Source organism: Rhineura floridana, chromosome 2, assembly GCF_030035675.1.
Source record: "Rhineura floridana isolate rRhiFlo1 chromosome 2, rRhiFlo1.hap2, whole genome shotgun sequence".
Taxonomy (NCBI): domain Eukaryota; kingdom Metazoa; phylum Chordata; class Lepidosauria; order Squamata; family Rhineuridae; genus Rhineura; species Rhineura floridana.
Genome location: NC_084481.1, coordinates 22,871,355 through 22,895,824, shown reverse-complemented (window position 1 = coordinate 22,895,824; position 24,470 = coordinate 22,871,355). Strand labels below are relative to the sequence as shown.

The following is a 24,470-nucleotide window of genomic DNA, read 5'->3' as shown; positions in this document are numbered from 1 at the left end:
GCCACTATCCTGGGTGGAAGGCTCTTCGAAAGCCTTCTGTCCTCTCTCTTCCTGGAGGAGGACATAGATTTCTTCTTGTCCTTGGATTCCAAGACACCTGCTAGGGCTTCGTCACCAAATAACTTGCCTCCCACATATGGCTCCGAAGCCGGGTTAGAGAGAGCTGTGGCATCTGCTTCCCAGTGATGCAGCCATAGGGTTCTACGGGTGAAGACGCCTGCTGCTAATGACCTTGCTGCAAATTGCATGGCGTCCATGGATGCATCTGCCATGAAGGTCACTGCCTAGGAGACTTTTAACAAGGATTTGTGTGCTCTGGCAGGGTCCTGTTGTGAGCCATCCAGAAGGTCTTCTAGCCACAAGAGAGAAGCCCTTGTGAAGACAGAAGATGCTGCTGCTGCTCTGATGGAAAGCGCACTAGCCTCATGTACCCTTCTACGGCCTTGGTCCAGTTTGCGTTCAGTCGCGTCCTTAAGGTGAGCATCTGGGTCTTTAGGATTCAAAGATGGATTTAGAAGATTAACTATGGGCGCGTCTACTATTGGGACTTTCAGCTGGTCCATAATCTGCTGTTCCAGTGTATAGAACTTGTCAGCTGTTGACACGGACTTCTTGAACTGTAAAGGGACATCGAACTCAGATTTGATCACTTTAGGTAGTAACGCAAGGGGTTTGAGCACCCTGGATTTATGTTTTGGGTCTCGACACCCTGACAGGATCCTGGACGTTGACGGAACTGGAGGGTCATCAGGGGAGTGTAAGGTGAGGGCCTCCATTGCCTTGCATAAGAGGGGGAGGAAATGGGGCTCTTGGAAAATTCTGTTGCTTGAAATCTCTTCTGATTCTGACTCCCCAACTCCAGTCCTCTTCATCTAAGACAATCAGTTCATTGTCTGGGTCGACAGGTGTCTCCTCTGGAGGTTGAACATGCCTATCTTGAGCGGCCGCATAAGGGTTAAGTGAATTGTGTGCTGGAGGAGGCTGTGGGTTTGATGATGATGGGATGGCTGAGGAAGAACCCTGTGTTGCCTGCATTCCCTGCGTGCCACTAGGGAGGTGCTGTATGGAGGATGCTGTGCCGGAGAGATCCCTGGCCAAATCCACTAAAAGGGCAGCCCTGAGCTGATCCTTCAACTGTTGAAGCATGTGGTCTGAGAAATGTAGTTGAAGAGGCTGAGTGTGTGCACAACAGGGGTGATATGCCTCTCTTTGCAATTGGTGAGCAGGGGGAGAAGAGTGGGGGCTGAAGTCCTTCCCCTTCTGTAACGTGGATAGTCTGGTACGAGGCAGACGTGTCTGTAAAACCCATGAAATCCTCAAGTGAGGATCTGGTAGAAAAAACTGAATCCAAGCCAGGGTGGGCTTGTATGCCTTCTTCCTCAAATAGTGACTCTTGGTCTCTTCGAGTCCTGAAAGCAGTGCTGTGTGAGTCCCTCCCTTTGTCTGCATCATGATTGCCAGGAGCTTGCCTGGTCTGCCTGTCCGCCATTGGCACTGTGCCGTCTGAAGCCACCCTGCCCGCTATACTTGTTAGCCATCTCCAGCCTGTCAGAAGAGGGGTGGGCCATGGCTGTCTCCATCTGTACGTTCAGCCCAAAGATAACGGTGATGGTGCTGCTCCTAGTTTGGGCGGGAGTGGCTTGGGCCTCTTCTCCGGCCTGTCAGATTTGCAGGTTGCTTTCCCTATGGTGCAACCACGCAGCAGGTCTTATGGGGGCTAGACGCTATCAGGCATCTACGTTCCCGCTGATGCTTTGGGGGGGGGCTGGTGTGTCTTGCTGCGGCCGTTAAGGTGAGGCCACACCACTGGCTTAAGAGGATGAAGGAGGACTCCTCCTGGGGCGTGTGCAATGAGCGCTGCTTCTGTGAGGCAGGAAAGGAACATTGATGTCTTAGACGCTGCCGCTAGATTCCCGTCTCCACTGATAATAAGTTCAGCATGGGGGGGCATATGGCCGAGAGCGGCGGTAGAGAGCCAGTCCAGGCAAAAGCCCCCTCGCAGGGCACCCCTAACAACTTCCCACCTCTGCACAGTTTTGGTGGAGGAAGGGAGGGAATCCCTTTCTTGGTTCGCCTCACGCCTTGGAAGGGCTCCAGGGAGGAAGGGATTTTTTTTTTAAACAGGGGAAAGGAAAGGTCGGAGGAAGAAAAATGCAAAAGCTATAAGATAAATACAGAAGACAAATATACAGGCCTGAACACAGAGCAGAGAGAGCGATCAACCATTGTGTGTGAAGGCAGAAGAGACCTGAGCTGGGAGCTACACAGAACAGGAAGTTCCTGCAAAAATCAACAGTGCTCTTCTGCCTTCAGCCGCTAGGTGGAGCTACTTACCCACCTGATACCATCTTTCCATGCACAGGAGAAAGTCAAGCCCACAAACGGAGCCTGCCCAAGGTTACCTGCAGTCTGTTACACTGTACTCTGATCATTTTGTTTCCTTATTGTGTCTTTTTGAAATAACTACATGCTGCAGCTTCAATATATCCCCCACCCTGGCTTCAAATCTTAATATGCAATTGTACCTGCAGTCCCAACTTATTTGGGGAAATGAAGCAAAAAAGGACAAGACACACAGCAGTCTATTTCTTCTGATGTAGGAGAATGCAATTAGTAGAAAAAGAGTTCTTTAAAACCATCAAGGAAATTGCCGAACCAAGCTCAGTTGATAGGACTCAAGTTCCCCTTTCTTCCTCTCTCTGGAAATCTCAGCATACCACTCTAACCAAGGAGCCTAATAGTGCCTAACTATCTTGTTACCCTGCAGTACTCTAAAGAGTGCTCACTCTACTACAAGTATTACATTCAAAGCAGAATTCATGACTGTAAATTTCAGGCTTCAATCCAGCAGGGCTGGTCATGTCCAAACGTAAAAGACCAATGGGGGGAAAAAACCAAACAGAATTGGATGAGAAATAGAATCGGAGCAAATACAAAAGCTACTGTGCAAAGGCAACAAGCAGTGGAACAGACTTACACAGCAGCATTTGGAATCCTTTGCTCCTACCAGCAAGATCTCTGAACTGGGATCTAGTGGCCAGAGATAATGCTCATACATCAAAAGGAAAGAAAAATCTGCTTTGGTTTTAACTGAAAGAAAGGCAGAATAGAATCTATTACATAGATAAGAAAAAGGAAGCTTCGATCAATTTATTTTTTGTACTTCTAATACAATTTCTGTGTTAAAGGAGAGATCTATGATTGCTAAAGTCTACTTGCTACAACCCAGGAGGAAATGGTTCTAGCTACTCATACGTGTAACAGAAAAATGATATAGATATGAAATAATATAAATGTCAGAGGCTATTTGCCCATAATGCACAAACCCATACATTTTCCACAGCAAGTCAAGTATTTAAACACAGAGAACAGCCGTGTGTGTGTGTGCGTGCGTGCACCTGCATGACTATTAAAACTGTAACAAATGATCACTTATGATTTCAAAGTGAACCACAGAATGCTTCATGAGCTATCATTGGGAAAACCCATGCAGCTGGAAAAACCCAAAATTCAAAATGCTAGATGAGAGCATGCGTGTGTGTGAGGTTCGAGAAAGACAGACAGACAGACAACTCACCTGTACTATAAGGGCATGTCTTTTTAACACATACTTCTGAGAGGCCATATGGATGAACGTCAAGCCTATACAAAGACTATAGAGGGGTTCATCTGGGTTAATACGGAAAGCTTGTACATATTGCCCTAGAAGGAAACAAACAGTGAATTACTTTGGAATTATGTTTATTTACCAAAAGGCTTTCAAAGCATTTAAAACAAGAAACACAAGTCACTGAAGCCCAATCCCCCCCATCTCTTAGCCTATCCCCATGCAGCAGGGGGAGGAGGAGGTGGAGAAGTCAGCTTCCACCAGCTCCATTAATGCACCCTTTTTTCTGGATCCAGCTCACTGATTTCTTATATCTGTGGATGACACTGTTCTTCTAAGGATTAGCTTACTCTGCTTACTGTTCAGTTCTGAGTTAACAAAAATAAAAAAAGAACATCCTTTTACAGTTTGACCATAAAAAGCTGTGCTGTGACTTTTTTGCTTTTTATAAAGTTCCTATAGATCCTATCACTTAGGAGATTTAAACTAACAAATTATTTTTTATTATTATTAAATTTCCTCCCGAAAGGAGCCCAGGGTGGCAAACAAAAACACTATAAGAGCATTTTAAAACATCTTAAAAACAAAAGACTATAAAATATCTTAAAGACATCTTTAAAAGCAATTTTAAAAACATCTTAAAAAGCAATTCCAGCACAGACACAGACTGGGATAAGGTCTCTACTTAAAAGGCTTATTGAAAGAGGAAGGTCTTCAATAGGCGCTGAAAAGATAACATAAATGGCACTTGTCTAATATTTAAAGGGATGGAATTCCAAAGTGTCAGTGCCACAACACTAACGATTCACTTCCTATGTTGTGTGGAGTGGACCTCCTAATAAGATGGTATCTGCAGGACACCCTCACCTGTAGAGTGCAGTGATCGACTGGGTACATAAGAGGTAAGATGATCTTTCAGGTATCCTGGTCCCAAGCTGTGTAGGGCTTTGTACACCAAAACTAGAACCATGAACTTGGTCCGGTAGCTAATGAGCAGCCAGTGCAATTCTTTCAACAGCGAGGCAATGGCAATATCCTGCCCCAGTGAGTAGTCACACCACCACATTTTGCCCCAGTTGCAGCTTCCAGACCAACCTCAAGGGAGGGATATGTGTGTGCATATAGAGAGAGAGATGCACAAGTGTCCATAGATATAGGTTGTGCTTCGCACTGTGTTAATAATTCTTTTGATAAATCACAAAAGCCAACCACCACCACCTAGCCAGAGGGGTAGCTGTGTTAGTCTGTTGCAATAAAAGCAGATGACCTTGTGGCACTAAATGGCTAACAGATTTATTATGGTGAACATCTTTATGGCTTAGAATCTCATTCAGCAGATATCAGTGTAACAGGCAATCAGATCTAGCAATACTCATCAGATCTCAGTGGATAAGAGCTTAACAATAATAGCCTTTTGAAGAGCTCCCAGCGTCTTGTAGAAGGATCATGATGGACACACACTCTCTAAGGAAGCTTAGAGAAGCTCAACATAAAACAGTTTCATTTGTGATATTTAGTGAATAATACTAATGCTCTTACCAAGGGCATGCTTAAAGCTACCAGACACAAAGGCATTGTGGCCATTTAGGACACAGAGTGCATGATTGTCAGGGTTCTTCAGCATTAATCGAAGACAGAAGCGATGGTGCCGCACATCTTGCGAGTGCATGGTGATCTGGTTGAAGATATTCCAAAGCTGAGGTTTATTGACATGCTCCATGACCATTATCCTATGGAAGAAGTAGGTACCTGTCAGACTGCATGCAGTGACCAAAGGAATTCAGATGCAGACCAGACAGGTGATTCAATTTGTGCAGTCAACCCTCAGCCCAATGAAGCCTTCCTGGGTGGCTCACCTGATGTAATTGTAAGCTTTTCTAAAATTCTTGTCCAGAATTGCAGCCGAGAGACCAAAGTATTCCAGCTCTTTACGCTTCTGCCTGTCATCATAGAATGAATAGTATTCCAGTGAAGAGTCCACTAAGAGTTCTGCCTCCTTGTATCGAGAAAGATCACACAAAGCATAGATTGCCTTCAGCAGGAGGCTCCACCAGTCATCTTTTGTCAGCACACTGGTAAGCACCACAAATATTGCTGGAATGGAGCCATAATCAATATTTTAATTTATTTACTTAGAACGTCAACAGCTCACCTTTCAACATGATAGTGTTCAAGGTGGAGAACAAAAGTAAAGCCAAAGCACAACAAAAGTCATAAATAAAATCATCTGAAGGAGATAAGTGAGGTGAGCCTGCCATCAGTAAAAATCTGGAGGAACTCAATAGGCATCAGGGCCACTGTCAAGAAAAATTTCTTTGTGATGGTCTCCAATCCAGTAGATAGAACTATCAGGAGATTAAGAGCAAGTAAAGATAAAGAACAGGAATAGATACATCTGACGAAGATGCACAATTCAAGAGATGTAAGTCAAGGAGCTGCATGCCTCTGCAAAACTCCAGAATACAGAATCAAAACACTTCAGGGTAGAAATAGTCTGGTATTGTACACAAGAGGTCAGATCGTCTACCTTCCCCGTAAAGGAGGAATGAAGCAAGAAATAATTTGATCCATGCAAAAAGGGCTTTCTAGGAAGAGACAAGCCCAGTTTTCTCTCTCACATACACACACACACAAACCCATTACCTTTTGCATCACAGTTTGTTGTTTCTTGATCGTCATTATCAGATATTTTATCTCTAGACACTTTAATAAGATAGAGATGCCTTTCTCCAGACTTTGAACTGGATATTAAACACACCTGCGCTCGGTTCATGGCAACCTGGAAGACAGTCAAAAAGGGTCCAAAGCTGTAGATTGTGAACATATTTGAAGCTAGGAATACTTGTGCTCTAGCCAATTCCATGGTTGGATACAGTCAATCACTGTTTTAATTTGTGAAAGAATTCCAAACTCTGCATGGGTGAGCAATCCAGCTACAACTGCCAGTATTTCTGCTGATGCTGTATAAGGCTTATGTTTAATAAATAAAACTGTAGTAATCGCAACAGATATTTAACACAGCGCTACGGCAAACATTCTGTCAGTATAAGGATATCTCCTTACAGAACCAAATGTTCTCCTAGGGGTTTCCCCAACCCACTGGAACAGATCTGATGACAGCATGGGGTGCAGAAGGAAAGTCCCCTTCTGCTAGCACAATTATTTTGTTGAATTATCACCTAATGTCACAACTGAACAGTATCCACAGACTCCTGTTGCCTCAGACGACTAAAGGAACTCACTATAACCAAAGTATCATGTCTATAAAGGTAACGGCCTTCAAACTGCACACATTCTTTTAAAAAATATATAGCAATTTTCCACTTGCCATCTTGCCAGCATGGACTAGATATTGCACACTTATGCTCCTTTTCAATTTGTTTAGACTAGGTAGCAGTGTGAAAGAGGAGATGCAAGAATTAGCTTACCTTTAAGAGCATGGCTAACATGGTGAGCAAAGAATCAACGTAGCCATACATGTTGCCTTGAGAGTACAGCAATGTCGAACGATGGAGCAGCAGTTTTAATTCCTGAGTGAAGGAAGTTAGATCACACACAGCCATCTCTTGCATTTAATGATACTTTTACAAACATTAATAGACGACTGGCATAAAAATAATAAAAACAAGTCCCCCATGATTGAGGAAGGGCAAAGAGAAGACCCTCAGCATCCTCTATATAATTACAAAAGAACAATGTATGTCTGTTGGTAATATGGTATAAAAGAGTATTTTGTTCTGTTCCTAATAGACAATGCAATGGCTGTTGGCTATAAACAATTAAAAATCTGACTGACTGGATCAGAGTTTTCAAATCACAATCTCAATACAGGAAATAGAAGTTAGGAAAGCATGCATGCAGAACAGAGTCTACAATTGTCCTCTTTCGTGTGCTTCTGGTTGCCTGACGGAACAAGTCTCTTGTAATGCTGAAGTATTGGTTTGTCAACTTGAAGATGCTGACACGCTGAGTGCATGATGACTACCAATGTGGATGCGGGAGGCAGCTCAATCTGTCAGTGCAATAGGTAAGTCAACCTCCATGGCAACCATTTCCGTGTGTTAAAATGGTTGACATGAATTGATTCATAACAGCAGATCAGGTTATTTTTGCTCAGCCCTTGAGAAACCTCACTAAATAAAAACAGCTATGGCGCTGGGGAAAGAAGTTGCCCAATCTGCCTAACAAAGCCAGTGATTCATGGATTTAAATCAGCCTCCTCATGACAGTCATATTGTGAGAAGAGGAAAACATGAAGTGTGTTTACCGAGTAGAGCAAATGCAATGGCACAAAATGTGCCAATAAACTGAAAATACCCTAGCAGGTACATTAAACTGAGAGCCAGTTTGGTGAAGTGGTTGGAGCACCAGACTAGGACCAGGAAGACCAGGATTCACACACCCCACCCAGCCATGAAGCGCACTGAGGAACCTTTGGCCAATCACCATCTCTGTCAGCCTAACCTACCTCACAGGGTTGCTGTGAGGATAAAATGGGGAGGGAAAGAACCATGTACAGCATCCTGAGCTCCTCGGAGGAAAGGTGGAATGCAAATGTAATGACAGACTAAATCAGTCACATGAAAACAGGCAGGCAGGCAAAGAGCAGAGAAATGCATACTTGCTGAGCAGCATTAGCATCCTGTGCCAGGGTATCTGGGTCATACATAGGCTCGAGTGCTTCCAGGGCTTTCTCAGGCCGGCCCAATTGCTGCTGAAGGGTAGAAAGTGAGATTCTTGCATCCAGATGCAAAGGGGCAAGGTCGACCACTTTGGCATAGCTCTCTGCGGCACGCTCGATGTAGCCCAGCGCTTTTAAGCACTCTAGAAAGAAAGGCAAAGAAATACTGTCCCAGTTCTTCCTTACTATTTAAAATTGTATATATACAGTTGCCACAGAGGCAACCAACATGGTAACCCCCAGATGTTGTTGGGCTCCATCATTCCCAACCATTGGCAGGGCTGGTAGGAGCTGGGAGTCCAATAACCTCTGGAGGGCCCTAACCTCGCTACTCACACATTACAATGACCTTTACAACACCCATCTTCCTCTCCAAGCACACACTCAACTCTGCTTTTCCACTCAGGTGGTAGTCAATGGCACCATGTGGACAGTACCAGCTTCTCACTGGTCAATTAACAAAAGACAGTCATGCTCAGAAAAAGTACCGGGGCAGACTGACATGCATACTTGAGAACTACACCCTAAGTGGAGCTATTTCAGCCACCCAAAAGTGCACATCATTATTGAATTCTAACACAGAAGAGGGAAACAGGACAGATCATGGCCACGACAGGAATATCTCCCTCTCTTCCAGTCATAAGGGAGAGCACGGCGAAAGGAAGAGTATGTCAATAGGCGTTAGGAACATTCATGTGAGACAATACAGGAAACGCTCCTAGTGAAAAACAAACACATATATAAACACTGCTGGTGAAAAATACATGTTGCTAATATGCGGGAGAATGTTTGGGCAGGGCTCCAAAACCTTACAATTCATTTGAATAAGAAACAGCAGCCATATGGTGCTATTTCAAAACAGAACCATTCCTTACTGTTAATATGGTTGGTCCCCTATATATGTAGCACTTTTCGTAAGTGCACAAAGCGTTGCCACAATCTGTCAATTATCCTTCCTAATTGTAAAGCAGGACAGTATTATCTTCCTGTTACGCTTGAAGGGGTGGGGTGGGGTGGGGATGAGGCAGGGCAGGGCAGTTGAGGCGAAGAGACTGTGGCTTACCTAAGGCCACCTAATGAATAAATGGCTGAAATGTTCAGCTCGATTATCATTAATTTCTGCAGTATTGTTATATGTTTATATTCCCGAATTATTCTTTTTTTTGTACTTATTGTTTTAATGCTTCCCCTGAATTTCTCTTTTTCGGTGTGCATGCAAAAAGCCTGTTGGCTGTTGTGTAATAAACTTAACTGAATGGCTGAGGTGAAATTTCAAGCTGGACTTCTCAGCTAGTTCTTAACCAGTGGTTTTAATAAAATAATAAGTTACGAGGAACAACAGGGTTGATAATTTATACTTTTCTTGTATATTGCTCAGGGTATACGCCAGCAGACCCAAGCCTGTGTCTACATCAGTGGTTCTTTTTTGGGTCACGAACCCCTTTGAGAATCTGAAGAAAGCTATGGACCCCCACAATTTTTTTCACACACAAAAAAATCAAAGTAACAAAAAAGTTTCAATTTTTTTGCGCCCAGTTCATGGACCCCCTGATGCCCATACATGGACCCCTTAGTGGTTTATGGACCACATTTTAAAAAAACCCTGGTCTATATGGACAAATGGAACTTATTATGTATCTTGCAATTTCACGATTAAGGCCTAGCTGTTTAGGTTTCAATTATTTTCATTGTTTTGATTTTTTTAAGGGAACGAAAAAACCACAAATGAAGCTTTTGTAATTGTGACCATTTTATGTAGCTCTTGAAGGCTTGAGCAGGGGTGGAGAACCTGTGGCCCTCCGGACAGTGCTGGACACCCAGCTCCCATCAGCCCCAGCCAGCATGGCTAATGGTCAGGAATGATGGGAGCTGTAGTCCAACAACATCTGGAGGGCCACAGGTTCCTCACTCCTGAGCTAGAGTGTTCCCATAATGATTTGTTTGATGATAGCATCAAATGCAACTGTGACATTATGGTAGACATGACCTTAATAAAAGCAATGAGGGTCCAGAACCATCACCATCTTTCAGTGTCTGTCAGAGGGGCCATTTTAAGAAAGGCGTTGAGAAGGGGGTGAACTCAATAAGCACATCCACTTCTATTTCAGATAACATCCAGCATTATTTGAAAGCCCTAAACATCTAAGTACTGAATTTCCTTTACATAAATGTGCTACTTTCTGCTCTATTAGAAAGGCGATATAATAAGCACTTTCCCCCAGGCGTTCACTGTCCTAATGGCTGAGAGCTCCCTGAAACTGTTACATGTATTGTTACACTGTAATTTTTTAACCATGATATCACCTCTCTTCTCTCTCAGTTCCCTGGTAGAGAGAACACAGTTATTATGTCTCTTTACTATTTAGCCGGTAACTTCCCTGGAGATACTGAAAAGGTTGCTAAGGTTTTCCACGCTGCAATTAAGACAACAGCTTGGACAATATCTATTTAATTTAGATTATAGTTTTGTTCCATTTTGGAGCCCTGTTTGGGCATGCTACCCATAAAGGTAAAGGTGTCCCCGCACTTGTAGTGCGAGTCATTTCCGACTCTTAGGGCGACGTCTTGCGACGTTTACTAGGCAGACTGTATATATGGGGTGGGATTGCCAGTTCCTTCCCCGGCCTTTCTTTACCCCCCAGCATATGCCAGGTGCTCATTTTACCGACCACGGATGGATGGAAGGCTGAGTGGGCCTCGACCCCTTTTACCGGAGATTCGACTTCCTCCTTCCGTTGGAATCGAACTCCGGCCATAAGCAGAGCTTCGGCTGCGTTACCGCCGCTTACCACTCTACACCGTGGAGGATCTTCCTATGCTACCCATAGTTAGCACCAATACATCAGCAGAAAGTGAGGCTGCACCAAGCAGACCCTCCTCCTGGTGTCCATGTGTAGAACACAACAGAGGAGAGCCTTTGTACATACAGGATTCCACATGATCTGGAACCCTAACTGCTCAGGGTTCCAGATTATATGGAAGCCCACACACATAAAACTTCCCTCCCCCTTCAAATGCTTGCATTTACATTCTACCCATGGACGACAGGGTGATGGCTACTTGGAGCAGTCCCGCTTCCATGCTGGTGTTAAACATAAGCAGACGCCTGGACAGGGTTTAGGTTGAATAGTCTTGGTTTAGCTTTAACGGTCTTATCTAGAGATGTTTGTATATTTTATGCTTTGTATAAACTGGTCATTGACCCCAATAATATATTCATTTGCTCAACAATATATAATTATTCTTCAGGAAAACCTAAATCTCTAGTTATTATGAGGTACAACTGCTCCTAAATACATTGCATTTTGCACTAGACTTTTGAATATATCCAGGACAAGGTGAGCCTTAACGTGAATCGTGTAAGTTGGACTCCTAGTATCAGGGTCCAAAATTAAAAAATTAAAAGTAACTTAAATTACTAAATGCAACTCATCCTACAGAATCAAAAGAGCTTATTAGCAATTACCTGCATGACGGAGCCAAACAACAGCTAAATTGTATCTCTCTGAGCATACCAGAGAACTCAGGAGAGGGAGTGCAGAATTGTATTCTCCAACATCAAGGAACGCTTCTGCAACATCAAGATACAAATCTCCCATATCCTCAGGATTTTGCTCTACTAGTGTGGTCAACAGAAGCTTGCAGGACAAAAAATAAAATAAAACACAAAAAATTAAAATATCGTGAATAGATACAAAATCAATTAGCTGAATTTCTGGAACATTTTAAACATTACTTTATGTGACATCACAATTAAGTCAATGCATCTCTCTGCAAACACCAAACAAATTAAAAATATATAAATTGTATTATTTATTTATTAAATTTATATCCCGCCATTTCTCCCAGAAGGAGCCCAGGGCGGCAAACAAAACACTGAAAACACTCTTAAAACATCTTAAAAACAGACTTTAAAATATATTAAAACAAAACACCTTTAAAAACAAAGCCTTTAAAACATCTTAAAAAGCAATTCCAGTATAGGTGCAGACTGGGATATGGTCTCTACTTAAAAGACTTGTTGAAAGAGGAAGGTCTTCAGTAGGTGCCCAAAAGATAACACAGATGGTGCCTGTCTAATATTGAAGAGGAGGGAATTCCACAGGGTAGGTGCCGCCACTCTAAAGGTCCGTTTCCTATATTGTGCAGAATGAACCTCCTGATAAGATGGTATCTGCAGAAGGCCCTCACCTGCAGAGCACAGTGATCGACTGGGTATATAAGGGGTACGATGATCTTTCAGGTATCCTGGTCCCAAGCTGTATAGGACTTTGTACACCAAAACCAGAACCTTGAACTTAGCCCAGTAGCTAATGGGCAGCCAGTGCAATTTTTGCAGCTGCAGGGTGACATGTTGGTGATACCCTGCCCTAGTGAGCAGTCGTGCCACCACATTTTGCACCAGTTGCAGCTTCTGGACCAACCTCAAAGGCAGCCCCACATAGAGTGCATTACAGTAATCCAACCTGGAAATACCAGTGTGTGGACAACAGTGGTCAGTCTATCTCAGTCCAGAAACAGCCACAGCTGTCATACAAGCTGAAGCTGGTAAAAGGCAGCCCTAGCCACTGAGGTCACCTGGCCTCTAGCAACAAAGATGGATCCAGGAGCACCCCCAGACTATGAACCTGCTCTTTCAGAGGGAGTACAACCCCATCCAAAGCAGGCAGCTGACGAATTATCCGAACTCAGGAACCACCAGCCCACAGCACCTCTGTCTTGCCAGGATTCAGACTCAGTTTACTGGTCTCATCCAGCCCACCACCAAGTCCAAGCACTGGTCCAGGGCTTGTACGGCCTCTCCCAATTCAGATGTTACAGAGAAACAGAGCTGGGTATCATCAGTGTACTGTGGACACCTCGCCCCAAATCTCCTGATGACCACTCCCAAGGGCTTCATATAGATGTTAAACAGCTGTGGCACCCCACAGCACAACTGCCAGGGGACCAAAAGACAATCGCCCAATGCTATTCTCTGAAATCAACCCTGGAGGTAGGGATTGCAACCAATGTAAAACAGTGCTTCTGATACTGTTGTAGATACAACAATCCAATCATGCATTGCAGCATCCCATTTCCCTATCACAAACCCACTCATTCCAAAAGATTGTCATGAAAGGATCCTAACTCTAAGGCAGGATTGGGGAAGCTTTGTTCCTCCAGATGTTGATGGACTACAAGTCATGTCATCCCTAACTACTGACCATGCTGGTGGAGACTGGTGGGAACTGGAGTCAACTGGAGAGACAAAGGTTCCTCCATCCCTAATTACAGGATAAGATGCTGACGGATAGGCACTGACCCCATTTCTATGGCTTAGACTTGTATAGCTAGACTTGTAATGCATCATAGCACATCCAGTACAATATTCCAGAAATTTCACTGTATCTCTTACCCATCTGCCATTCTAGAATAATCATGTTACATGTTCCTTGACAGAATAAAACTATAAAGCCATGGATCATTATAGCCCATAGATAGTATATCACCCCCTCAAATATGAAACTAGTTTTATGCGCTCAATGAGGCTTTAGCTGCAGGCCCACAATGCCACATGGCAAACTGCTGGTGAAACTGAGGGTGATTTTAAAAGCCGTTTGTGATTTTACAAGAGGATAAGCTTTTCAATTTTTTATGAAGGGAACTTTTCCTACAGATCTAGTACATTTCCTTAAGCTCCTCTTTGGATCCCAGATTATTTTTTCATGAAACCCAAACCACCCTCTACTTCCAAAACCATCTTTATCATAACTTCCTTGAAATATCATGGACTCATATGAAAAACTCTAAAGTGTTTTTCTTTATTCACTTCTGGACTTACATTAAGAGGTTCCAAGATGTTCAGGTGAACTAAGCACACCATGAGCTTTACCGTGATGTCTATGGGAACGCCATCGGGTATAGAGCAGGTAACCTTTTCTGAAGCTAGAAGATGAGAGTGGTTTTAGTTTTTCTAACCCACATGATCTCTTTTACAAGTAGGACCTGCAACAAAAGTTGCAGTGTAGAGTCTTGTTCAGGGTTGCAGCCTGGCAACCCTACCGCAGGATACTCCAAGCCATTCCCCCTCCCCGAAGACTTTCTGTTCCTCTCCCCCCACCCCTTACACTCAGCATTCCGTGCCTACTCTCATTTGGAGTTTGTTTGCTTGTTGCCCCCTTAGGCATTTTTCTCAATATATATTGCGTACTTCTGCAGACCTTACAATATACTCAAGTGTGCCACTTGTTTATGAAAGGTGCTATTTAGTTACATAAGAATACCATTAGGGAATGAGTTTGGGGAATGACTTTGTACATGAGCAACATATGTAAGTGGGCCCCCACAATGAAATGCTGCCTTTTGGAGTGCTTCTGTGCAGGTTCCAGCTACTTGGGCTCCATTTCTCCTTTCCCTATTTTCCGCTGCCCCAGCCCAATTGTCCATCAACTTGTTTGGGGTAGGGTGTGCACAGCCCATGCCTCCCTCATGCCTGGTGCCAGCCTTGATCTCTATGGCTGTTCATACACTATTTAACACCCATTGCCTACTTCCTTACTACATTTTTTTTCTTCTCTGAATTTCTTTTCTACTGTGCTTTTAATACTGTAGATCCCCTAGCCCCTCATTGTTTTTATTGCTACTAAACAAGCAGTTAAGAGTCCTCTTCAGAACAACAGGAATAAGATTGCCCGGCCTAGTATATTCTCTTACCTTTTTTGCCCCAACCCCTCTTATCTGCACACATTTTGCCATACAAGCGTTTCCCTATTCCTTCCTTAGAATCATTTTTTTCTCTTCATGTAAAACTAAACTCACAAGCAAAACTACAAAAAATGAATAAGAAGACAAATCAAATATACTGCATACTCCTGAGTGAGGAAGAAAGTTTTGAAATTATACTATAGGAAGGCTAGGTTGGCTTTTTCCAGATAAAATAATCCAGGTTTGAAACCAGAGAACATTTTGAAAATTTTAAAGGGAAGATCTGGATTGCTGTCCTTCCTTCCTTAAAAACCAAACACCCATAAATCAGAGGACAGGGAGAATTTGCTTGTTCTGGCCAAGTGTAGGGATTGTACCATTGGTCTCACCTGAAAGGTGATTTTCATAGGAGTGGGCCATCACCGTGGGAATAGTTCCACCTATCGTGCGAAGGCAAGAATGTTTTTGAAGTCAAGACTAGGGACGTCATGCCCCTCCCACTCTCCAGTTCATTCGTAGCGAGTCTAAAAAGAGATATCTAAAAATACAAGAACAAGGCCAACAGGCCCGCCAGGAAAATAACATAATAGTCACATGCATAACAACATGACTCTAACATAACTACATAACATAACAGAACTAAAAGTCTTGACTTCACTCTTACATTTAAATATAATAGCGTAACAATAACATGTAACCCATTGATAAAATGTCTAGTCATCCTCCAACTGGGAGGGTCGTGATGGCCCACTCCTATGAAAATCACCTTTCAGGTGAGACCAATGGTACATTTTCCATAGGAGGTGGGCCATCACCGTGGGATGTACCAAAGCAACCCATATAGGGAGGGACCACCCACATGTTAATCCTCATTAAGAACCTGTTGCAACACTCGTCTGCCAAAAGATGCATCAGCAGAGGCATAACGATCAATTTTATAATGCCTTATGAACGAGTGTGGGGTAGACCAGACTGCAGCCCTACAAATATCGGCAACAGGAGCATTAGTGGCAAAAGCAGCCGAGGTGGCAGCTGACCTGGTAGAATGAGCCGTTATACTAGCTGGAACTGACAGCTTCAGGGACTCATATGCTAAAGTAATGCATGCCCTTAACCAACGGGATAAGGTAGGATTGGATACTTTATGCCCCATAGACCTTGGATGAAAGGATACAAACAGAGACTCCGTTCGTCGAATCTCTTGGGTCCTAGACAGGTAGGTCTTGAGAGCCCTCCGGACATCCAACGAATGCCAAGCCTTCTCGAGAGGATGGGTAGGATTCGGGCAAAAGGAAGGCAAAACAATGTCCTGGTTGCAATGAAAAACTGAATCGACCTTGGGACGAAAGGAAGGGTCAGTCTTCAGCACAACAGAGTCCTTATGGAAGACGCAGAGGTGTCGAGCAGAAGACAATGCGCCCAACTCCGAAACGTGTCTGGCAGATGTGATTGCGATCAGAAACAGGACCTTGAAGGACAGTATACGTAGGGGCACAGTCCTGATGGGTTCAAACGGAGGGCGTTGCAAAGCCTGCAGAACTTTCGGCAAACTCCATGAGGGGAACCGATGGACAACAGCCGGAGAGCGTAGGGCGACTCCCCTCAAAAAACGTTTGATGAACGGATGTGAGGAAATATGATCTCCAGGAGAGGACACTGAGAGAATAGATGACAGAGTAGACGCATGTCGACGTAGAGTGTTGGGTCGAAGTCCCATCATAAAGCCACTATGGAGAAATTGGAGCACCTGGTGCACATTGGCCTGGGATGGATCGTGGTGGTGGGACTGACACCACTTGGAGAAAGCCACCCAGGTATGTTGATAAATGCGAGTGGTAGATGGTCTTCTCGAGGCCAAAATAATATCAATCACAGCGTCAGACAGTCCAGCTGACCTCAAGTGTCTCCGTTCAAACGCCACGCTGTTAGATTGAGCCAAGTAGGGTCCTGGTGCAGTACTGGACCCTGGGATAGGAGGTCTGGCGTTACTGGAAGTGTCCAAGGATCCATCATTGACATTGCCAGAAGATCTGAGAACCACGGTCGGCGTGGCCAAAATGGTGCTATCAGAACCAGCTGTGCCCTTTCGGTTCGCGCCTTCCTCAAGGTTTTGGCTAACAATGGTATGGGAGGAAAGGTGTACAATAGACCGTCTGGCCACGGTGTTGTCAGAGCATCCACTGCTTCTGCTGTTGAGTCCAGGTATCGGGCAAAGTACCTTGGAAACTGGCAATTGTGACTGGAAGCAAACAGGTCGACTGAGAGGGCGCCGAACCGACACTGGAGACGATGGAAAATGGCTGGATGAAGTTTCCATTCTCCCGGGAAGACCTGTTGTCTGCTGAGCCAGTCTGCTGTCACATTCCAAATCCCTCTGAGGTGCTCTGCTTTCAGGGATTGTAGATGTTGTTCTGCCCAGACAAAGATGAGGGAGGCTAAGTCCTGCAGAGGACGAGACCTGGTGCCCCCCTGTCTGTTCAAATGTGATTTTACACAAGTGTTGTCTGTTCGAATGAGCACATGATGCAAAGGGAACAGAGACTGAAAATGACATAGAGCCAAGTGGACAGCCTTTAGTTCCAGCCAGTTGATGCTTCGAGATTGCTCTGCGTTGGGCCAAACCCCCTGAACGTACTGGGAGTTGCAGTGGGCTCCCCAACCTATGAGGCTGGCGTCTGTGGTCACGACGGTTCTGCGGGGTTCTCTGAACGACGTGCCCTTGGAGAGGTGTTGAACCTTGGTCCACCAGCGGAAGGAGAGGCGCAGAGCGGGGCTCAAACGAACTTTGCGATGGTTGGAGCTGGCAATGTCTTTTTGAAAAGGCAACAGAGTCCACTGAAGGGGCCGAGTGTGGGCTCGAGCCCAGGGCACAATGTGGATTGTGGAGATAAACATCCCGAGCGCTCTGGCGAGAAGCATGACGTCTGCGGATGTTTGTTGCATCAGGGACCTTGCGATGCTTGTGATGGCAGTGATGCAATCTGGAGACAGGAAGACCATTGCCTGCAGGGTGTCCAACATTGCCCCAAGATGTAGGAGGCGTTGGGTTGGTTGGAGATGGCTTTTGTCGAAGTTGACAAGCCAGCCGTAGGTCTGCAAAACATTGAGGGTGATCATTAAATGATGATGAGCCAGCTCTTCAGATTTGGCCCGTATGAGCAGATCATCCAAATATGGGTAGATATGAACCCCTTGGGTCCGAAGGTAAGCCACTAGGATGAGTAGCACCTTGGAAAATACTCTTGGAGCAGAGGAGAGGCCGAATGGCATCGCTCTATATTGAAAATGTTGGTAGCCAAAGGCAAACCGAAGAAACTTTCTGTGGGCTATGCAAATGGGTACATGGAGATACGCTTCCTTAAGGTCGATAGAAGCCAGGAAGTCTCCTTCATGCAGACTCTCGGTAATGGAATGGAGAGATTCCATTTTGAACCTGCGGTATGTTACAAAACGGTTGACAAACATGAGGTCCAATACCGCCCTCCAAGATAAATCTCGTTTTGGCACAGCAAATAGGAGGGAGTACACCCCTTCCGACCTCTCAGTTGTGGGAACTGGCTCTATTGCCGCTATGTCCAAGAGGTGATGTATAGCTGTCTGCATGATGTTGTGCCTGGCTGGTGCCCTTGGGCAAGGAGACGGATGGAATCTGTCTGATGGGGTTGCCCAGAACTCTATGGTATAGCCGTAAGTGAAAAGGTCCCTGATCCAGGAGACCGTAGTAAGGCGCAGCCATCGATCTCCAAAATTAAGTAATCTGCCACCTATGGGGAGGGCGTTAATACTACTTGTGTAGGCGAGGGCCTCCCCTATATGAGGACGATGAGTTGCCCCTGCGCCCTTGGTACTGACCTCTGCCCTGGAAGCGTCGGTTCCAGGAGCCCCTGAATGCGTTGGAGTCATAGGGTCTGAAGTCGCGGCCTCGTCCTCCTGGCCGCGTTCCTCAAAAGGACTGGTTAGAACGAAAGGAGGAAAATCGCCTGAAGGGCCTGTGGTCGATGTTCTTGACTGTGGCCAGAACCGGTTTTTGGGCGTCTTTTGGATCAACCAGAACTGCCTTTAGAGCTTCCTCGCCGAAGAGTAGAGATCCAGAGTAAGGAGCCTTGGACAGGTTCAGTCTGGCCGCCGAATCAGCTTGCCAGTGGTGAAGCCAGAGGGTGCGACGAGCGACTATTTGAGTCGTCATGGCTCGTGCCCCTAATTGAGTGGCATCCAAAGTGGCATCGGCCACAAAAGCTGCTGTCTTACGTAATTTCGATAGTGCTCTTCTGAAGGCAACAGGATCAGGGTTAGCATCCTCTAGAAGGTCATCCATCCACATCATAGAGGCTCTGGAGAATATGGAGGCTGAAGCGGAGGCACGCATGGCTAAGGCAGTGGCCTCGTGATTCTTGCGGAGGGCGAAGTCTATTCGTCGCTCAGTAGTATCTTTTAGGTGGGATTCCCCTTCCCTGGGCAAAAGAGATCTTGAAACGAGACGAGCGATTGGTTCATCTATGCCAGGGACATCTAACTTGGTGGCAAAGTCTGGGCCTAGGGCGTACAATCTGTCAGCCAGGTTCTTGAAGCGTCGGGCTTTGAGTGGATGAGCCCATTCTTCGGAGGCTAATTTGGCAATTGGGTCCGGCACCGGGATGTAGTGTTCAGTAGGTGCAGGGGATTTGAGGACCTTGGCCCCTTTGATAGCTGGGGCGGACGAAGTTGAAGGCACAGTCTGGAGACCAAGGGTATGAAGTACCCTACGTGCTAGCGGTTGATAATCTGAGGTATCGAACAAGCGATACGAAGTATCCTCCTCATGATCTGAATAGTCGCTCCAGTCGTCTCCTTCAACATGGTCAGTGAAAGTTGACTCCTCCGCATACGAGGCTTCATCCGTACATCTGCCTCTGGCTACATCAAAGGGATCTGGTGAACAGGAAGGATGAGCTTCATGGAACGCACATTGGTCCATGTTGAGTGGGGGTATGGCAGGAGCCTGTGGTAGTGACTGCATTCGCGTGAAAAAAGCCAGCATGGCTTGGAGTTGGGAGAGGAAATCAGGAGACAGCTGCAGACCAGATGTGGGAGATATATGTGCCTGGTGAACTAATGGAACAGAAGTTTGAGGCGGTAAACCAGAGGTAGGTTCATTAGGCGAACAGTGAGTGGGAAAGCCAACAAACTCTTCCTCGTCAGAGGCAGTAGTAGGAGAATGGAAAATGTCACTTATGTGTGTCTGTGCTGTGGCGTTGGTTGGCACAGAGACATAACGAGGGCGCTTTGGTTTACTATGGCTGGAAAGATGTTTTGTCTTAGCCAGTGCTTTGGCATGTCTGGTCTTAGACGTGTTAGAATGTTGTGGCTTGGCTGATTGTGGCATGTCTGGCTGATCTGGCACCATGTGTGTTGATGGTGACATGCCTGGCTGTTCTGCCATCTTATATAAACCTGGGTGCAGTACACTGCCACGGAGGGGGCAGGATGTAAAGACCCGAACTGGCACAGCGTACTACCACGGAGGGGGTAGGATACACTGGCAGATGGCGAAATGCACTGCCACAGAGGGGGCAGAATGCACAGAGGTATCAGCATTAATATAATATAGGCTGTTTTAGAGTTGGCACACTCAGATTAGTGCTGTAGGCTGGGTTTTTGGCTTGTTCACGGCCCCAGAGGGGGCAGGATATACAATGTAAATCAGATTTAATACAAGTCAGCCACTGATATAAAGCTCCAGCCTTGATAATGTAATCCAGCCACTAGGATTAAATCTCCAGCCTTGATAATGTAATCCAGCCACTAGGATTAAAGCTCCAGCCTTGATAATACAATCCAGCCCACTAGGATTGGAGCTCCAGCCTTGATAATATAATTCAGCCACAAGGATTACAGCCACAGTAAAAATGTGTGTAAATCAGCCTTGTGTAAGTTTGTCAGCAGCACATATACACAAACATACAGATAGATAGCCTGCAGGGGAGGTATCCGATGCTTAATAAATGGTAACAAAAAAGGCGGGAATTTTGAATTTCAAAAAAAAAAATGGCGCCCGGAAAAACGGGCGGGAAAAAACGATCAAAAGGGGGCGGAGGGAGAAGGAGCAATGGCGGCCGTCGGAAGCGAACTGTGGGAAGGGCTGCCCAGCACGGACTCGCCGAATGCCGCAGCGGCTCTGGAAAAACTCTGGAAGAAGCAGGTAGAGGAAAAAACGGCAGCCGCCGCAGAGAGAGCCGCCGTCGCGGTCTGTAAAGCCCTTCGCAGTGGGATTTAAGCCACGTAGCGAGGGCGATCTGAGGTAAAGGAGTAACGGCGGGAGCCGCAGCTGCAAGCTCCCGCTGAGATCGGATCAGCCGCAGCCGCGGCAACGATCAGGGGGGGGAGGGAGGGGGATTCCCCTTCCCTCACAAGCGATCAAAAGCGATCAAAAAGAGAACCGCAGCCGCGGTCACTGAGGGAGCCCCCTGGCTACGGATACGACAGAGCCGGGGGGGGGAGGGGGCTGAAACTGCCAAAACAAAGAGAGCCGCAGCCGCGGTCTCAGGGGGAGCCCCCAGTCAAGGAAATAAAAGAAATTAAATAGCTCTGAGGAAAGGGGGAAGAGAGCCGCAGCCGCGGTCTCTGAGGGGATCCTCAGTAGGCTAGACACAAAAAACGGAAAAAAGGCTTTAAAGAGAAATAGACAAACAAATACGAGACTTAGCTAAATGCTACGTGAAATTCCAATCTTGTTCGTACGAAGGCAAGAATGAACTGGAGAGTGGGAGGGGCATGACGTCCCTAGTCTTGACTTCAAAAACATTCTTGCCTTCGCACGATAGGTGGAACTATTCCCACGGTGATGGCCCACCTCCTATGGAAAATTTGCAGTGCACACACTTGTGATTTATTATGCAGCCACAAGAGCGGCTGTATACTAGAGCCAGCATGGATTTTTTGCATTCCGCTATGTTAAATTGAAACTACCCCCCATGCCATTCTGATTATTTGCATAAGCTCATTTCAAAACAAAACCTTATAAAACTTATAGTCCTGAACTCAGAAACATTTGCTTAACAACCCTGTAAATTTTTATGGCGATGCCCAAAACAGTCAGAGAGAATCAAGAGTTCAAAGTGGAAAAAGAGAAAGAGAAAACACCAGACCCTTGTTGCACTTTTTTCGGTCAGTGTTCTCATAATTTGTTGAAATTAATGAAAAATCAGCCCTGTTCACAGAGTACCTGTAATCCTATAACTGACCTTGCCCCATACTCTGACGTTCATCTTCTGCAGTTTAAAACTTGAAAAAAATGCCTCACCAATTTTTAATTAATTTAAGAAATTTAGCATTGGAGTCAATGGTAACCATGGGCATGCTCAGTAAGAACCAGCTGTCAGTTTTCTAAAAGCCAGACTTACAGCTGTTCGGCTTGGCTAATCACAGCCACACCCACACCAGACCTTTATTTCACTTGAGACAGTCATTCATTCATTCATTCATTCATTGCACTTATATACCGCCCCATAGCCGAAGCTCTCTGGACAGTTTACAGCAACCAAGTCATGGCTTCCCCCAAAGAATCCTTGGAAGTGTACTTCGTGAAGAGTGCTGAGAGTTGTTAGGAGACTCCTATTCCCCTAACAGAGCTCCAGTGGCCAGAGTGGTTTAACAGTCAGCCCCTCTTCTGGGGATTGTAGCTCTGTGAGGGGGACAGGACATCCCCTAGCAACTCTCAGCACCCTTCACTATCTACACTTCCCAGGATTCTTTGGGAGAAGTCATGACTGTCTAAAGTGAAATAAAGGCCTAGTGTGGATGTGGCCACGGACGGCTTTGGTTTAAATTTGGGTGGGAGGCTACATGTGCCTGCTGTAGAATAAAAAGGTAGGGGAAACCCTGAAAAACAATGATACTGTTCACAATGTTTTCCTTTTGGGAAGGAAAGGGGCTTCCCCTCTGCTCAGTGCCCATCCACCCAATCTCCTCCCCTCCCCCTTTCTCCCTCGCCTTCCTGCCCATCCCCCAGGTCAGTTTCACCTATCCTAAGCATGATTGCACAGGACTAAATCCCAATTAACTCAAAAAGTATGCAAATGATCAAACATGCCCTCCCCTCCTTCTCTAGCCTATCCCCTCCCTCTTCCCCCATTCCTTTGGCCCTCCCTTCCCCATCCCCTTCCAATCCCCCCTCCTCCTCCTTCCCCTCCCATCTCCTCTCCTCTCCTCTCCCCTCCCCCTCCTCCACGGTGAGTTTTACCTATCCATACCATGATTGCATGGGAGTAAATCCCACTGAACTCAATAAGCTTGCAAATGACCAAACCTGCCCTCTTCCTCCCTTCCCTCTCCTGCCTGCTCCCATTCCCCTCCTCCCCTATCCTTCCTCCTTCTCCCCTCCCCAGTGAAATTGGGCAGCTCTAGTGAATGTACTAGGGTAGCAGGAGACCTGACCTCCTCTCTATTGTATTGCCCTATGAATTTGTAGAGATGCAAACACAATTTTGGTTGGTCTTTCACTGTCCAATCCACTTCCTGTGTAGCTTGGAAGAATTGGGTAACGTGCCCCTGAGCATATGGTGAGCGATGGCAACACCATGCAGTCAGCCCAAATAACAGAAACAAGACATGTGTTGTGCTGATCTTGTTTTAGCAGGGAGGAAGCAACTATATTAAGACAGTTGATATAGTTCAGATACTCACTTTAAATATGTTTGATTTAGTTTGCAGTTTTAGTAAAGTTTCCTATAGTGAATCATTTCCTTTTGCTTCTGTGAAGTACAGCAACACTTTGCAAAATTTACACTAAAAAAACTCCAAAAACAATTGTGGAGTAATGGCACTGACTGTTCTGCTGAATAGTCTCCAATGGACATGAGGAATGTCTCACTTTGCACAAGATAAAACAGTGGGAGGTGAAATATATTCTAGCAAAATTCTAGGTGTGATCTATGTTTTTAATTTACCGTGCCCATCTTGCCTTAAATGAAGTGGTTTAGCAGGCTGAAAACATGCATCTTGGTCAGGCCAAGTTTGTTTTTTCCAACAGCTAGAGTCATTGCTGAAGTAGCAACATAGTGTAATCAGTCTGATTTTACATCAAACTGCAGAAATAGAGCATAACCTCCAATTTGAAACACAAAAGGCTGTCTTCACCGTCATATGACATTCACCAATAAAAAGGCTTTGAAATTAATAAAAATAAATTTGACACAGATTTCTAGGATGAATAATATAATTTCTAGGTTAGATTCTCTGTAGAAACAGTAGTAATACAGGAAAGAAGCAAAGTAAGAAGAACACCAACAAACATACAAAAATGTAATTCTCCATCTTTGCAGATCACAGGTGTTGCTACAACTCACCATATGCTCAGAGGCGCATTACCAAATTCTTCCAAGCTACACAGCAAGTGGATTGGACTGTGAAAGACCAACCCAAATTGCCTTTGCATTTTGACATATTTGTAGGGCAGTACAATATCTCAGAGAGGAGGTCAGGTCTCCTGTTCCCCTGGTGCATTCACTACAGCTACCCTTT

General features: G+C 45.3%; 2 protein-coding genes across 5 annotated transcripts in view; both read right to left on the bottom strand.

Annotated features, from left to right (window-relative positions):
* GTF3C3 (general transcription factor IIIC subunit 3) overlaps positions 1-24,470 on the bottom strand; it is a 65,990-nt gene that overhangs the window by 4,494 nt on the left and 37,026 nt on the right. For all 4 annotated transcript variants that reach the window (XM_061608162.1, XM_061608161.1, XM_061608163.1 and 1 more), the window contains 8 exons: positions 14,110-14,213; positions 11,755-11,926; positions 8,229-8,431; positions 7,036-7,137; positions 6,251-6,386; positions 5,464-5,701; positions 5,147-5,337; positions 3,578-3,702 (listed from right to left, as the gene is read on the bottom strand). In XM_061608162.1, coding sequence (XP_061464146.1) covers positions 3,578-3,702; positions 5,147-5,337; positions 5,464-5,701; positions 6,251-6,386; positions 7,036-7,137; positions 8,229-8,431; positions 11,755-11,926; positions 14,110-14,213 — 1,271 coding nt within the window. The remainder of the gene's footprint in view (positions 1-3,577; positions 3,703-5,146; positions 5,338-5,463; positions 5,702-6,250; positions 6,387-7,035; positions 7,138-8,228; positions 8,432-11,754; positions 11,927-14,109; positions 14,214-24,470) is intronic.
* Positions 16,853-19,877, bottom strand: LOC133376299 (uncharacterized). The gene is made up of 2 exons (XM_061608166.1): positions 18,825-19,877; positions 16,853-18,065 (listed from the first exon to the last, which is right to left on the bottom strand). Exons 1-2 carry the CDS (start codon positions 18,873-18,875, stop codon positions 16,869-16,871), a joined length of 1,248 nt encoding a protein of 415 aa, XP_061464150.1. The 5' UTR covers positions 18,876-19,877; the 3' UTR covers positions 16,853-16,868.